The sequence below is a fragment of the Chiloscyllium punctatum genome, chromosome 19 (genome assembly GCF_047496795.1).
Source record: "Chiloscyllium punctatum isolate Juve2018m chromosome 19, sChiPun1.3, whole genome shotgun sequence".
NCBI lineage: Eukaryota > Metazoa > Chordata > Chondrichthyes > Orectolobiformes > Hemiscylliidae > Chiloscyllium > Chiloscyllium punctatum.
Window position 1 is genome coordinate 80379880 of NC_092757.1, and position 13532 is coordinate 80393411.

At 44.8% G+C, this 13532-nt stretch overlaps 1 protein-coding gene across 2 annotated transcripts; it reads left to right on the forward strand.

Annotated features, from left to right (window-relative positions):
- The first annotated feature begins 888 nt into the window (after positions 1-888).
- srsf1b (serine and arginine rich splicing factor 1b) lies at positions 889-8721 on the forward strand. 2 transcript variants are annotated; one of them, XR_011963324.1, is made up of 5 exons: positions 889-1712; positions 4922-5109; positions 5185-5357; positions 5755-6511; positions 7351-8721. XR_011963324.1 is itself a non-coding variant. In XM_072589806.1 (4 exons), the coding sequence occupies exons 1-4, from the start codon at positions 1516-1518 to the stop codon at positions 5947-5949; spliced, it is 753 nt and encodes a 250-aa protein (XP_072445907.1). In that variant the 5' UTR covers positions 889-1515; the 3' UTR covers positions 5950-8721. The 2 variants fall into 2 exon arrangements, 1 of the variants encoding a protein (XP_072445907.1); XM_072589806.1 differs by having other exon boundaries at positions 5755-8721.
- Positions 8722-13532: the final 4811 nt, after the last annotated feature.

Here is a 13532-nt window from a genome sequence, read left to right on the forward strand (position 1 = left end):
AAGTCTCTTTGCAAGAAAGACCTGAGCTAGTAACCTATCACAAATATTATTATTAGCATTATCTTACTGCATGGACTCTTAATGCATGCATCTCAAGCGGTCTGTACCACTGAAACTGGCTAGATAAGGCATTATAGTCTTTTCCCATTCTATATGTTCTCATGTAGCCTTATTCAGTCAGAAGGGGAAAGTGAGGACTGCAGATGCTGGAGATCAGAGTCGAGAGTGTGGTGCTGGAAAAGCACAGCAGGTCAGGTATCATTCGAGGAGCAGGAGATTGACATTTCGGGCATAAGCCCTTCATCAGAATAGATTTGTACACTCCAGTCCAACATCGGCATCTTCAAATCATCCCTCATTACAACTACATTTTGATTTTAACCTTACTGTGATGCCTCTTCCAAAGATTTTACTGTACTCAAATTTCATTCCGTGTGCAGGAATCTTCATGGGCGAAAAGGCACCGCACAGTGAAAAGAAGATAATGTAGTTGCTTAATTAAAACCCACAGTTGTACGCTTTGTTTCCCTTCTTGCTCCACTCTTTATCACTCAACAAAAACTTGAGTGTTGGGTACACAGCAGGAGCAGCTCAAACAGTGATCCATGACAGCGTGAAATCCCAAAAATAAAAGTTCGTGAGTGGGGGGGATGGGAGGGAATAGAGTGGGGGGAGCAGAAGAAAGGGGGAAAGAATGAGTGGGTGGGGGGAGGAAGAGAGGTGAGTGAAGGGGGTTTGTGCAAAAGGTGAAAACGCGAAGAATCCTAAGTGCGCGCGAAATCCCGTGACGTCAGCGCCCCATCGCTTCCGGCAGGACGCCTTGTCCCTCCGCCGCTGATGTGAATCATCCGACGCGGAGGGAGAAGTGCGGGTTCGAGCTTTGGGGCGGAGAAGCGAGAGAAAAGAGAAGAGAGGGGAGGAGAGGAGCAGGGGCAGGAACAGCGCGGCTGACCCTCGGTTCGACGATGTAGCTGTACGCGGAGACTCAGGGGGAAAAGGACTTGTTGTGTCGGTGGGAAGAGGTGAAGAAAGGGGTCGGTGGAACTCTTTGTCGGGAGGTATGGGCATGCGCAGTCGCCGCGGAACTACTTGGTGCCGTTGGTTTGTGTGGAGCGAGGTGGGCGCCATTTTAATCTGGTGTCGGGAAGGGGCGGACAAGAGTTGGGGAGATTCCTTCCAATCATATACACAGCGCCTTTTTAGAAAAAAAAAGCACACACAACTCGCATTTTATTCGGCATCGATCTTTCTGCGGCGTGTGTTGTGTCTGTGTGTCCCCTGGCAGGTTGAGCGCGTACGTTGTGCTTCAAAAAAAAATCGCGCCAATCCGCTTCCTTCGTCGTCCTCCGACGTTTGCGATTTTTTTAAATCCGAAAATAACCACTCCGTTTCCTCTACGTTTTATTTGGTTTAAATTTCTCCCTCTCTCAAACCAAACGGTTTTTGATTCCCCCCCCCCCCACACCGTGACCCCTTCTTTGAGTCTCGCCAACCGTCGGGCTGGAGGGTAACGGGATGCAGAACCACAGCGGCGTGATCCGGGGCCCGGCGGGCAACAACGACTGTCGGATCTACGTCGGCAATCTACCGCCCGACATCCGCACCAAGGACATCGAGGACGTCTTCTACAAGTACGGCAGCATCAGGGACATCGACCTGAAGAACCGCCGCGGCGGCCCGCCGTTTGCCTTCGTAGAGTTCGAAGACCCGAGGTACAGGCAAAGACTGAAGACGGGGGCAGACAGACAGACAGAAGCAAGCCTTCCCCACCCCCGCCCGTCGCCCCATCTCAACGTCCTGCACATCCATTCTTCCCCCACCCCCATTCTTCCCCCACCCCCATTCTTCCCCCACCCCCATTCTTCCCCCACCCCCATTCTTCCCCCACCCCCATTCTTCCCCACCCCCATTCTTCCCCCACCCCCATTCTTCCCCACCCCCATTCTTCCCCACCCCCATTCTTCCCCCACCCCCATTCTTCCCCACCCCCATTCTTCCCCCACCCCCATTCTTCCCCCACCCCCATTCTTCCCCCACCCCCAATCTTCCCCCACCCCCATTCTTCCCCCACCCCCCATTCTTCCCCCACCCCCATTCTTCCCCCACCCCCATTCTTCCCCCACCCCCATTCTTCCCCCTTCCCTTCCCCCCACCCCCCTCCTCTCTTCCCCCCCCCTCCTCTCTTCCCCCCCCCTCCTCTCTTCCCCCCCCCTCCTCTCTTCCCCCCCCCCCTCCTCTCTTCCCCCCCCCTCCTCTCTCTTCCCCCCCCCTCCTCCTCTCTCTTCCCCCCCCCCACTCCTCTCTCTTCCCCCCCCCCCACTCCTCTCTCTTCCCCCCCCCACTCCTCTCTCTTCCCCCCCCCCACTCCTCTCTCATTCCCCCCCCCCACTCCTCTCTCTTCCCCCCCCCCCACTCCTCTCTCTTCCCCCCCCCCCCACTCCTCTCTCTTCCCCCCCCCCACTCCTCTCTCTTCCCCCCCCCCACTCCTCTCTCTTCCCCCCCCCCACTCCTCTCTCTTCCCCCCCCCCCCACTCCTCTCTCTTCCCCCCCCCCCCACTCCTCTCTCTTCCCCCCCCCACTCCTCTCTCTTCCCCCCCCCACTCCTCTCTCTTCCCCCCCCCCACTCCTCTCTCTTCCCCCCCCCCACTCCTCTCTCTTCCCCCCCCCCACTCCTCTCTCTTCCCCCCCCCCCCACTCCTCTCTCTTCCCCCCCCCCCCCCCACTCCTCTCTCTTCTCCCCCCCCCCCCCCACTCCTCTCTCTTCTCCCCCCCCCCACTCCTCTCTCTTCTCCCCCCCCCCCCCCACTCCTCTCTCTTCCCCCCCCCCACTCCTCTCTCTTCCCCCCCCCCCACTCCTCTCTCTTCCCCCCCCCCACTCCTCTCTCTTCCCCCCCCCCACTCCTCTCTCTTCCCCCCCCCCACTCCTCTCTCTTCCCCCCCCCACTCCTCTCTCTTCCCCCCCCCCACTCCTCTCTCTTCCCCCCCCCACTCCTCTCTCTTCCCCCCCCCCACTCCTCTCTCTTCCCCCCCCCACTCCTCTCTCTTCCCCCCCCCCCTCTCTCTTCCCCCCCCCCCCACTCCTCTCTCTTCCCCCCCCCACTCCTCTCTCTTCCCCCCCCCACTCCTCTCTCTTCCCCCCCCCCCCCCACTCCTCTCTCTTCCCCCCCCCACTCCTCTCTCTCCCCCCCCCACTCCTCTCTCTTCCCCCCCCCCCACTCCTCTCCCCTTCTCCCCCCCCCCACTCCCCCCTCCCCTCCCCTTCTCCCCCCCCCCACTCCCCCCCCCCCACTCCCCCCTCCTCTCCCCACTCCCCCCCCCACACTCCCCTCCCCCCCCACACTCCCCACTCCCCCCCCACACTCCCCACTCCCCCCCCCACACTCCCCCCCCCCTCCCCCTCCCCACACTCCCCCCCCCTCCCCCTCCCCACACTCCCCCCCCTCCCCCCTCCCCCCCTCCCCCTCCCCACACTCCCCCCCTCCCCCTCCCCACACTCCCCCCCCTCCCCCTCCCCACACTCCCCCCCCTCCCCCTCCCCACACTCCCCCCCCTCCCCCTCCCCACACTCCCCCCCCCCCCCTCCCCACACTCCCCACCCTCCCCCTCCCCACACTCCCCCCCCTCCCCCTCCCCACACTCCCCCCCCTCCCCCTCCCCACACTCCCCCCCCCCTCCCCCTCCCCACACTCCCCCCCCTCCCCCTCCCCACACTCCCCCCCCTCCCCCTCCCCACACTCCCCCCCCTCCCCCTCCCCACACTCCCCCCCCTCCCCCTCCCCACACTCCCCCCCCTCCCCCTCCCCACACTCCCCCTCCCCCCCCCCAACTCCCCCTCCCCCCCCACAATCCCCCCCCCACAATCCCCCCCCACAATCCCCCCCCACACTCCTCTCTTCCCCCCACTCTCCCCTCCCCCACACAACACTCTTTCCCCCCTCCCCAAAAATTTGGATCCATTTTTAACAATGAAATTGAGAAAGTGGCGATTTTATTTTAAATATTGGATATTTTGTTTGCAGATTTTTTAACTTTTGGGAATATTTTGCTTTTGTTATTCAACGGGCATTTGGAGCCTTTTTTTTCTAGTTTTTGGGGCGAGATTGTTCTTGCTGCGACGAAATGTAATTCTCCGTGTGCCCACTTTAACATTGTACCGATCTCTCCCATCTCCCCCAAAATATTTAAAACTACGGACAAGATTGTAAGGTGCAACTATAAATTCTTGGACGGGGGGGGCGGGGAGACGATTGCAGTCTTGTTTGTTTCAGTCCGGTAATTATTTGCCACTTTATTGGGGAAGAGAAAATTCAATCTCGAGTTTTCTTAACGTGTACGTAGTATTCTTGGTTTGGAATCGAACGGTTGCTGAACGAGCAGAAATTGACCTAATTGAAGCATCACGGCTCCCTTGCACCGCAGTTAGATTTCTGTGACGTGAGCTTGTTTTCGAGTGAGTACTTTTCGTATTTATATAAACTGGCTGTTTGTAAATGACGGCAACTGTATCTGATCGCCATTTTACTGCAGAAGGAAAGTACGCCACGCAAGCCCTTTGTTTGGCAGGTTTTTACTGTGACCAGTTTAAACTGGAGGTCGCAGCGACATGTGTTTTTTTTCGGGGACGGGGAATGTTCAAGCTGCAAATCAGTGTAACGGGGACAGTAGGTTCGTATTTGTTGGTGTTTTACTGTGGCTGCCCTGTTCGTGGACTTAACGGCTATATTGTTACAAAATACCTCGGCTTCAAATTTATCGATTTGGTTTCAGTCCGTGTGACAGAGTCGACTTCATGGCGGAACTGTATTTACTATTTTCCATAGCTATGACATTTGTCTCCTCCTCCAACCCCATTTGATTTAAAATTGGATGCCACACGTGGCCCGAAAGACCATGTGGTCTACTAACGTTCTTGTACTTTCAGGGATGCCGAAGATGCTGTATACGGTCGAGATGGTTACGATTACGATGGTTACCGCTTGCGTGTTGAATTTCCACGTAGTGGTCGAGGGACTGGAAGAGGGGGTGGCGGTGGTGGAGGCGGTGGGCAGACACCTCGAGGAAGATACGGCCCCCCGTCGAGGCGCTCTGAATACAGAGTGGTAGTTACAGGTGAGACTTTTGTGATTTGTGATTTTTCATGCTTTCTGAACAATTCTAGAGATCTCATAACACTTCTCGTTTCAGGGCTTCCTCCAAGTGGTAGCTGGCAGGATTTGAAAGATCACATGCGGGAAGCAGGTGATGTATGTTACGCTGATGTTTTCCGTGATGGAACTGGTGTCGTGGAGTTTGTTCGCAAAGAAGATATGGCCTATGCAGTGCGAAAACTGGATAACACAAAATTTCGATCTCACGAGGTATGTGACCTAATTCTGAAAGCTTTACAGATGATGACTAAGAGCCATAACTTAACTATTCATTTGGAGTTTCAGGTAAGACAGTGGTCAAGAAATTGAGAAGAATGGCTCATACAAACTTAGGTTATATTGATGGCTAAAATCTAAAGGGTGGGGAATGTAGTCCAGTTGTTTTAATTGTTTGGGTGAAAATACACTGCTGAACTTGAGTTAAATTTCTTTTTTATTTCTTACTGACAATTTTGGGATTGTAATGTTATATATGGTGAAAGTGTCCAGTTGAATGACCTAAGGACCTTTTCAGCAGAAAAGAAAATAACGAAGTACTAGCCTTATTCACTGGCTTTCCTGAATAATGTTTGAAAGTAGTGAACATTTCTCTTCACGTATTCAATAGGGAGAAACAGCATATATTCGTGTGAAAGTTGATGGTCCAAGAAGTCCAAGCTATGGAAGATCTCGTTCGCGTAGCCGCAGTCGAACCAGAAGCCGTAGCCGAAGTCGCAGCAGAAGCCGTAGTTACTCTCCCAGACGAAGCAGAGGATCTCCCCGCTACTCGCCCCGTCATAGCAGATCACGCTCGCGTAGCTAGATTGTAAATCCATTGATGGAATTCCTTGTAGTGCACCACCGCTTTTTCCCTAAATAGAACGGATTCTTTATTTTTAAATCCACGTTAACTTGTTTTATTCAAGTTTAGAACACAATTTAAATTGATATCCATATAAAGATGGTTGCTTCTCTTCATTGTTAACATTCCCTCATATCATTACTGAAGTCTGATAATTGTATAGACAGAGTAGGTTTGGAGTCTGGGAAGCTTTCAAAATGGTGTCAACATGACTTGGAATAACAGTAAACTTGCGGTAATTTGTTAATGTTTATAGTTGATTTTCTTTCAATTGAATAAATCCTAATGTGAGAATTGTAGGAGACTATGAAGATAGGACTGTTGTGAAACATTTTTGTGAAAACCTTGTGTTGTACCTTATCTTACCTTTTCATGTATTTTCCTATAGACATATCACAACTGAGGATGGATTAAGCATTCTTTGGATTAAAGGATTGTGGAGCTCATTTCAGTCATATTAGGAATGTCAAATCGTGTCTAATTGGAGGAGGAGGAGGAATCTTGATCATTTATGGAGGCAATGGTATGACTCCAAGTGCTATTGTCACAATTAAACTTGGCAGTATTGAAGTTGTGCTTCTTTTGTACAAATGGTTGTATAATCCATGAGCTATGGTGTTACTGTGCCGGGTTACGAAGTTCTGTGCGGCATCAATACTGCTGAGCTTGCATGTTCTGTGTGACTAGTCTGGCATTGGTTTTCACCATTTTGAACAGATGTCCTAATGATTAGAACTTAAAATTGAAAGAATTAAAAAGTAAAATGGCTGTCTTTCAGCACAGTTTCATTACCTGGATCAAAAATTCATCAATCTCTAGTTTGTAACAGTTAAGTGGTGAATTACATGTACAGTACAACTCAACTACTAGATTCACATGGAAATGAAGGTGTCAATGAAAGTAAATATTGCACCAGTAAATTTTGTGCTAACTGACGTGCGTGTGTAGTAATGCTATCAGGGCTTGAATTGATATCCACTAGTCCAACATCTTCTTTCATGTACATCCTAAATAAACTAAGCAGTATCTTGGACATACTTTAATGTAGTTAAGTATGCTGAATGTATGGCTTCTATCATGTGTGCCCATTAGTGGACTACTATGATGTTGGGTTAGTGAATACTTAACTACAATAGTAAGTTGTCATTTTTTTAATGGTATTGTGGAATAAAGTTTCTTGTTTAAAATATGTAACAATGTTCACATTGACTTTGGGGGTGTGGCTGCAGTTTATGCTGTTCATCTGTCAAAGCGTCTGTACATATTGGTCAGATGAGAGCTATAACTGTCCCACCCTGTATAAAATTGTTGTTTGTTGTATCTAACATTTGCCTCCTTTTTTGGTTTTGCTGGTTATTAAAGGTTTGGATTGGAGAGGGCTCATTGGATCCCAATCCTTGGAGCTGGATCTATGGATTCAATTCATTGTGAGGATAGGATAGGGAGGATCATAACATGGATTCATGGAGCGGGATCATATTACCAGGAGCTGTAGGAGTGGATTCCTGCCCCAGTCAAACCGTGTATTTGTGGATTTTTTTTGTTTTTTTTGTTCTCTCTTTTTTTTGTTTTCTTCCCCACCCCCTACCTACCCCCAAAATCCCAACCCCATACCCACAATTGGTTATGCCAAAAAAATTTGCCTTTCATTTTTGTCAGTTGGAGTCCAATGGATACCCCGTGGGAATGGCTTTTTTTTTTGCCTTTTTTTTCGCAAACGGAGTGAACCAGGACCGAGAGAGGTACGCTGGAGCAATCTCCTTGGATGGATTCGGCATTCAGGATTTGGTAACAATTTAAGCAGGGTGATATCGTAACTTTTTGTAACTATGATTAAGGGGTATTTTGTTAAAATTTAAGTCTGAATTGGCTGTGCATACTAAAATTAAGGGAATAGATAAACTTGATTAATTTTTGGCCCAAAGCATTACTTTCTATTCATAGCTTAAATGTTTAATCTCCATTTTGACAATAAATTCTTTTTTAATTGTATGTTTGAGTTTGTGATTTTGTGAACAGGTGGTTGGCTTTTATTTTAGTGTAATTTTGAGGAGTCTTAAGTAATCCTAAAACTGTTCACAACAAAATGCTGTATGATATGCATTTTATATATTCCCATTCATTCGCAAGTTGCATTGCCACATTGCTTATGCAACTTTCGATCATTTTTTATTGGCTACTGAACAGGGTTTTCTGTGGCTGTCTTTAAGTTTGCATTGCTGGTATCTGCCAGGAGCTTCCTAATTGAGTAACAGAATCTAATTAAAACATATTTGCCTGAATTATCCAGATGTTTAGGTTATTTAGAAAGTGTTTAATTCTACAAGTAAATTTTAGCCAATTAGAAAAAAATGTTTTATCTCAAGGATAGTAGAACGTGACAGAACTTTACCAATTTCTTTTTTTTTTACAAAGCCTTTTCCACATTTATAAACCAAAAGCTGGGGATGACAGTTTTAGGATTTATTTGGTTTTTTTTTAAGCTTTGTGCTCCAAAAGTGGGCATAATTTAATAAGGAAGCAGAGCATGTTGTCACTAATTGCTCCTAAAGCACCCACTTAGTGTAGAGATATTTTGTGGTTAATACCATTTGATATATTATATGTTTGACAGTGCAGTCACTTCTATTTTGACCAACACTCCCGAAGACGTTAGATAACACGTAACCTGATGAGTGTAATGACTAAAGTAAGACAAAGAATGTTGTGAATTTTAATAAAGGATAAACAAACTCTTTGCTGTTTTGTTTTCCACACTTGATTTGCAGTGGAGTATTTTCTGTCCTTGAGCGTTGATCTACATATTTCCCATATCAAATATTGCGGTATGGCACATTCTTATTAGCGATGGCCATGTCCACCACCTCTGCTCAGCACTTCGGTCTTTACTTGCTGTTACTAACTAAATATATTTAGACATTGATTTCTGCCACTTCTGTCATGATTTGCACAGCAGAGTTTTGTAGCCTGAATATCCTGGTAAGTGAACAGAATTGGATTTATTTCTTCTTGTGATACACTGTGACAGCATTTATAACTACAACAATATGCCTAAGTACACCCAGGTTGTTGGTTGGTATTCAAAAATAGATTTCAGTTTGATTTCCAGTGATGGCTGGTTTATATAATTTGGTTCACATTAGTCATTTAACAATCATTTATTGATGGTTGGAGTTACAGCCTAGAAATACCATCTCCCTTCCCCCTCAAGTAGTAATCTGTGCTTGTAAGGTGCATAGAGCAGGCACACATTTTCTCTGCAATTGTGATTGTGGACAAGTTACCTAATAAATCATATCAGTGATCTGTTTTACCATACCACCTGTATGCTATAGCTGGTTCTTTCTGGGAAACTATACTTCAAACTAGAAAGTGTATGTGAATTTTTAACTTTTCATTTGGTTATGTGTAGCTGACCTAGTTGTTTTGGTCTTGCAAGTGCTGCCTGTTTTAATCGACCAGCACTTGCGCCCTTCCACAACTAATGCACCTAAAAGCAATGCAAGCGGCAAGGGCTTATGATGGTAATGTTTTGATGTGTTAAACTTGTGCTTCCAAGTTTGTTTTTGGTGTCACTTTGAGGCAGTATTAAAATCACTGGGAGGAGAAAGTCTCAACCACATCGATAAAATTGTGGATGTTTTTGGGATGTATGTGTAATAACACTTTCAGATCAAACTAAGAGGTCTTTTCAAACTATTTACCTACAGTATTTTGTTTTTGATATGCCTTTATTTTGCTGCAGCTCTTGTCTTTGATCCCAGTATAGTCATGGGGAATGGATTGTAGTTTGATTAACCTTGCCAGTTGTAGAAGGGAAGTCTCTACTTGAGGATTTTAAAGAACAGTGTCCATACATTCTCATAATGGCCATTAGTGATAATGTAGGTCAAAGTATTGGAATGGATTCTTGGTTTTCTCTCATATTGTGGCCATCTGTATTTTATGCAAAATTAGCAATCTAATCTTGTGCAAAACAAGATTGCACTCTGACCTATAATTAGTGTTCATTTGGGGGGAATGCAGAATGTGAACAACAGTTAAAATAGTGTTCTGGCTTTTGTAAGTAACTAAGTTGAAGAGAAGACATTAAATTGTAATATATTAAAATGCTAGTGACTTGATAATTTTAGATTTAACAGTACTTCGAGCTCTAACTTTCCCAGATGGAATAATTTTTTTCTGACTTATGGCATCCCAAATGAGTGAACAGCATGAATGCTATGCAATTTTATCCTACAGTACATTTCTTGGAATGGGATGCACAAAAATGTGCACATGCGGAGGGGATGGGAAAAAGTTTGTTTCGTAAATGTTCAACTGATAATCACAAGGCAATAATCTTGAAGGTTTATAGCTAACGTCAATGAAAAAAATTGTGCTTTTTGAGTTGTTCCAGTGTGGGCACTTCAGTATATGATGTGCTGTCATTTTATTCTGTTTTGGGACTTTTTTCTTTACAGGTGACATGGATGGTGAATGGCCATTATGCTCCATATAGTTATATGATGTCGTCAACACTGAAGGATTTAACAATTGTGACGTGATTACTGCAACTTGAATGATTTATCAGTTCATTGCCAGAAATCAAGCACATGCATCCAGAATGGATAGTGGTATTGTGTTAGCCTGATACATTATCTCTTGGTTCTGATGACATGAACACTGTCTGAACCATGAGATTAATTTTGGAATTTAACTTGTGTAGCAACTTAAATTTTGAGATTTTTACATCAGAATTGTCAGATTTCTTGACTCTTTAGGATCCATTCTAGAAGGGGAGTGAATGTCCATTGTTAACACATCCTGATATTACATTAATAGGAAAAATTGTGGTGATGACATTGACATTAGGTGCCTGGAAAATCTTATGTATCGCTATGTTTGAGACTAGTTGAAGCCTATTTTATTCTCATTGTAATTTTGGAGTGCCTTTTTCCAAAGTCAATCTGAAACATGTGCCTTAATCATCATGAGAAGAACATCTGATTTGAAACTCTTAATAAATTGATTTCTCTAAGTTCAAAACTTTCAAGTGGCGTGAACATTGTAGCTGGGTTGGGCAATACTAACTTGTAGCAAGTTATAGTGAAGTTTCCTAAATGTGGACGAACTGTGGAATCTTGGAGTTAATGCAAATGAGAGTACAGAATTCTAGAAACCAGTTAAATATTGAGTTGCATTTGTATACTATTATTAATGAGTGTTGGAATTTTTAACTTGATTGTGGTTGTCTGGTTAGGCTAATGTTTATTACCCTTGAAGGAGCTGCTGAGTGCTGCGTCAAATGTTTGCATTCCACGTGGTCTAGGCACACCATTGTGTTAGGGACCAAGTTTCAAGACTTAAACTCTATTCCTGCATTGTGCCGGAATTAATTGTATGAAGTCTGTTTGGTGTGTTGAATGGAATCTTGTTAGTGATAATGTATCCATGCATCTGCTGCTTTTGTCATTGCAGGTGGTTCAGCCATAGATTTGGAAGGGGGTGGAGTGCTTTGCTGCATTGTCTCTTGTAGCGGAGTCTAGATTAGTGGTGCTGAAAAAGCACAGCAGATCAGGCAGCATCTGACGAGCAGGAAAATCGACATTTTGTGCAAAAGCCCTTCATTAGGAATGAATAGGCTAGTCATGGTATGCCAGTGATGGAGGCAGTGAATATTTAAGCTTATCATGGACCTTGTAATGGATTAGGTTTGGATTTTACCATCAAATTCTGCAATAACTCTTACTTTTTGAAAGTTGAATTTTAAATCTGAGTCAGTGTTCAAATTTACAATTATCAGTAGTGATATGATTCTTTTGGGCACCAGAGACATTGGTTTTGCCTAAAGAATAATTTATACAAACCTTGCACAAGTGCAGATTTGGTTTTCAGCAGGTTTTGCATCAGAACTTAATTTGTGTACGGGGGTTTCATTTTGTGCTACTTTTTTTGTAAGTAATAGCATCAATTATAAAATGAGGTAAGTGCTTTCTGTGATGAAAATCACGTCTGTGCCCCTGCAGTAAAACAAATTACTGAACTCTTAACCAGGGGTTGCATGGTGAAGCAGCTGAATCCATCTTTGACTGCGTCATTAACCTGTATAGTTAAAATATTTCATTCATGTTATCATTTTGATATAAAATTTTGTAATCAAACTTTGCTCTTCCATTTCAGTGACTCTTCCTCCAATTCTCTCAAAAGCTACATGTGTTCCAAGAAACACATTCTGTATACAATTCTGTACACTGATAATATGCTGGATATCTCTATGCTTTTATGCAACAATATTAGAAGAACTTAATTTGTTAGAGCAATTAGACAGTGATCCAGTAATGGGGTGTGTTCAAACAATAGACTTTCAAACCTTGGCAATAAAAAAAAGCTTTTGAACACACGTTCTCTGCTCTCATGTTTGCAAATTACTTCGGCTTCAAATGTTCCCAAACTCAAGACGACTGTTAACTGGAGGAAGTCTTTTTTTTTAAAAAAAAAAGCACTAGTTTAAACAGTTGCAGATAAATGCAATATAGCCTCTGGCTCCATGAAATATGGTTTGGTAAATGGTCAAATTTATTTGGACAAAATATATAGGTGTAGACATTGATTTTGTTAACATGACTTTTGTTCTAATTAGTAGATGTCATCATGAAATACTATGATGTATGATGACACTGGTATGAAGTGGGTGATTGCATATTTAAATACATTTGGGTACTGTTTGTTTGCTCTTCAAAATAAAATGCTGTTTGTGTGAAACATTTGAAATACTTCAGTGCAGAATTATTAAGACTAGAAGCTCAAGTTGAATTTTGTATGTGTGCTTTGACACTGCCCCATCAGACAAAATCCTAGCACTCCTTGAATGTCACTGGTAGGCTTTGTAAGAATGGTTGGTTGTGGCTTTTCAAACAGCAGTGGGGGTTGATAAGAGTTTGGCAGTTGATCAGGATTGGAGGTCAGTGAGTCATTGAAGCTACTTCTGGGGAGGTTGGAAAAATCCGATGCTGTATGCCAGCATTGCAGGTGATCACCGTGGAAGGCAATGAAGTTCAGTGGTGCTGCCTATCTGGGAGATGCAAATTTAGAAAACTGCACTTGGTCAAAGACAACGCAAAATCAAATGCACAATTCCTGCTGTGTGTACTGCATTCACGCTAGCATAGATCATGGTGTGGTCATTGGAGTTGATTAGTTGTGCCATGAAATACCATGGGAATTAACGTATAGTGACTTGGTCATTAGTGTAATTGTGGATTTTTAAACTTTACTGGGGTTTGTCACTTGGTGCAAATTAAATAAATTTTTATTATTGCATACTGTCAGTTTCATGTAGGTAGCTGATACTTATCAACGCTAGGGGACTAAGTCGTGTTCTGGTCTCAATCGGATCTAGACTCCATACACTGGAAGCCTGCATTTTTGATTCCACTAAACAAACAAACTTGAACTATATTTTGAATTGTAATGTGAACCATGTAAATCTATCATCTCAGCAGCTTGATCAAATTAATTAAGTAATCTAGTTTAATTGAGATTTCCTTTTCAAAGCACCCCAT

What these genes read in the sequence shown, in the direction of transcription:
- srsf1b (XM_072589806.1), top strand. Translation starts at nt 1,516, where the DNA reads ATGCAGAACCACAGCGGCGTGATCCGGGGCCCGGCGGGCAACAACGAC. An exon ending in ATACAGAGTGGTAGTTACAG is followed by an intron (nt 5,110 to 5,184) that starts GTGAGACTTTTG and finishes TTCTCGTTTCAG; the next exon opens with GGCTTCCTCCAAGTGGTAGC. An exon ending in CAAAATTTCGATCTCACGAG is followed by an intron (nt 5,358 to 5,754) that starts GTATGTGACCTA and finishes CGTATTCAATAG; the next exon opens with GGAGAAACAGCATATATTCG.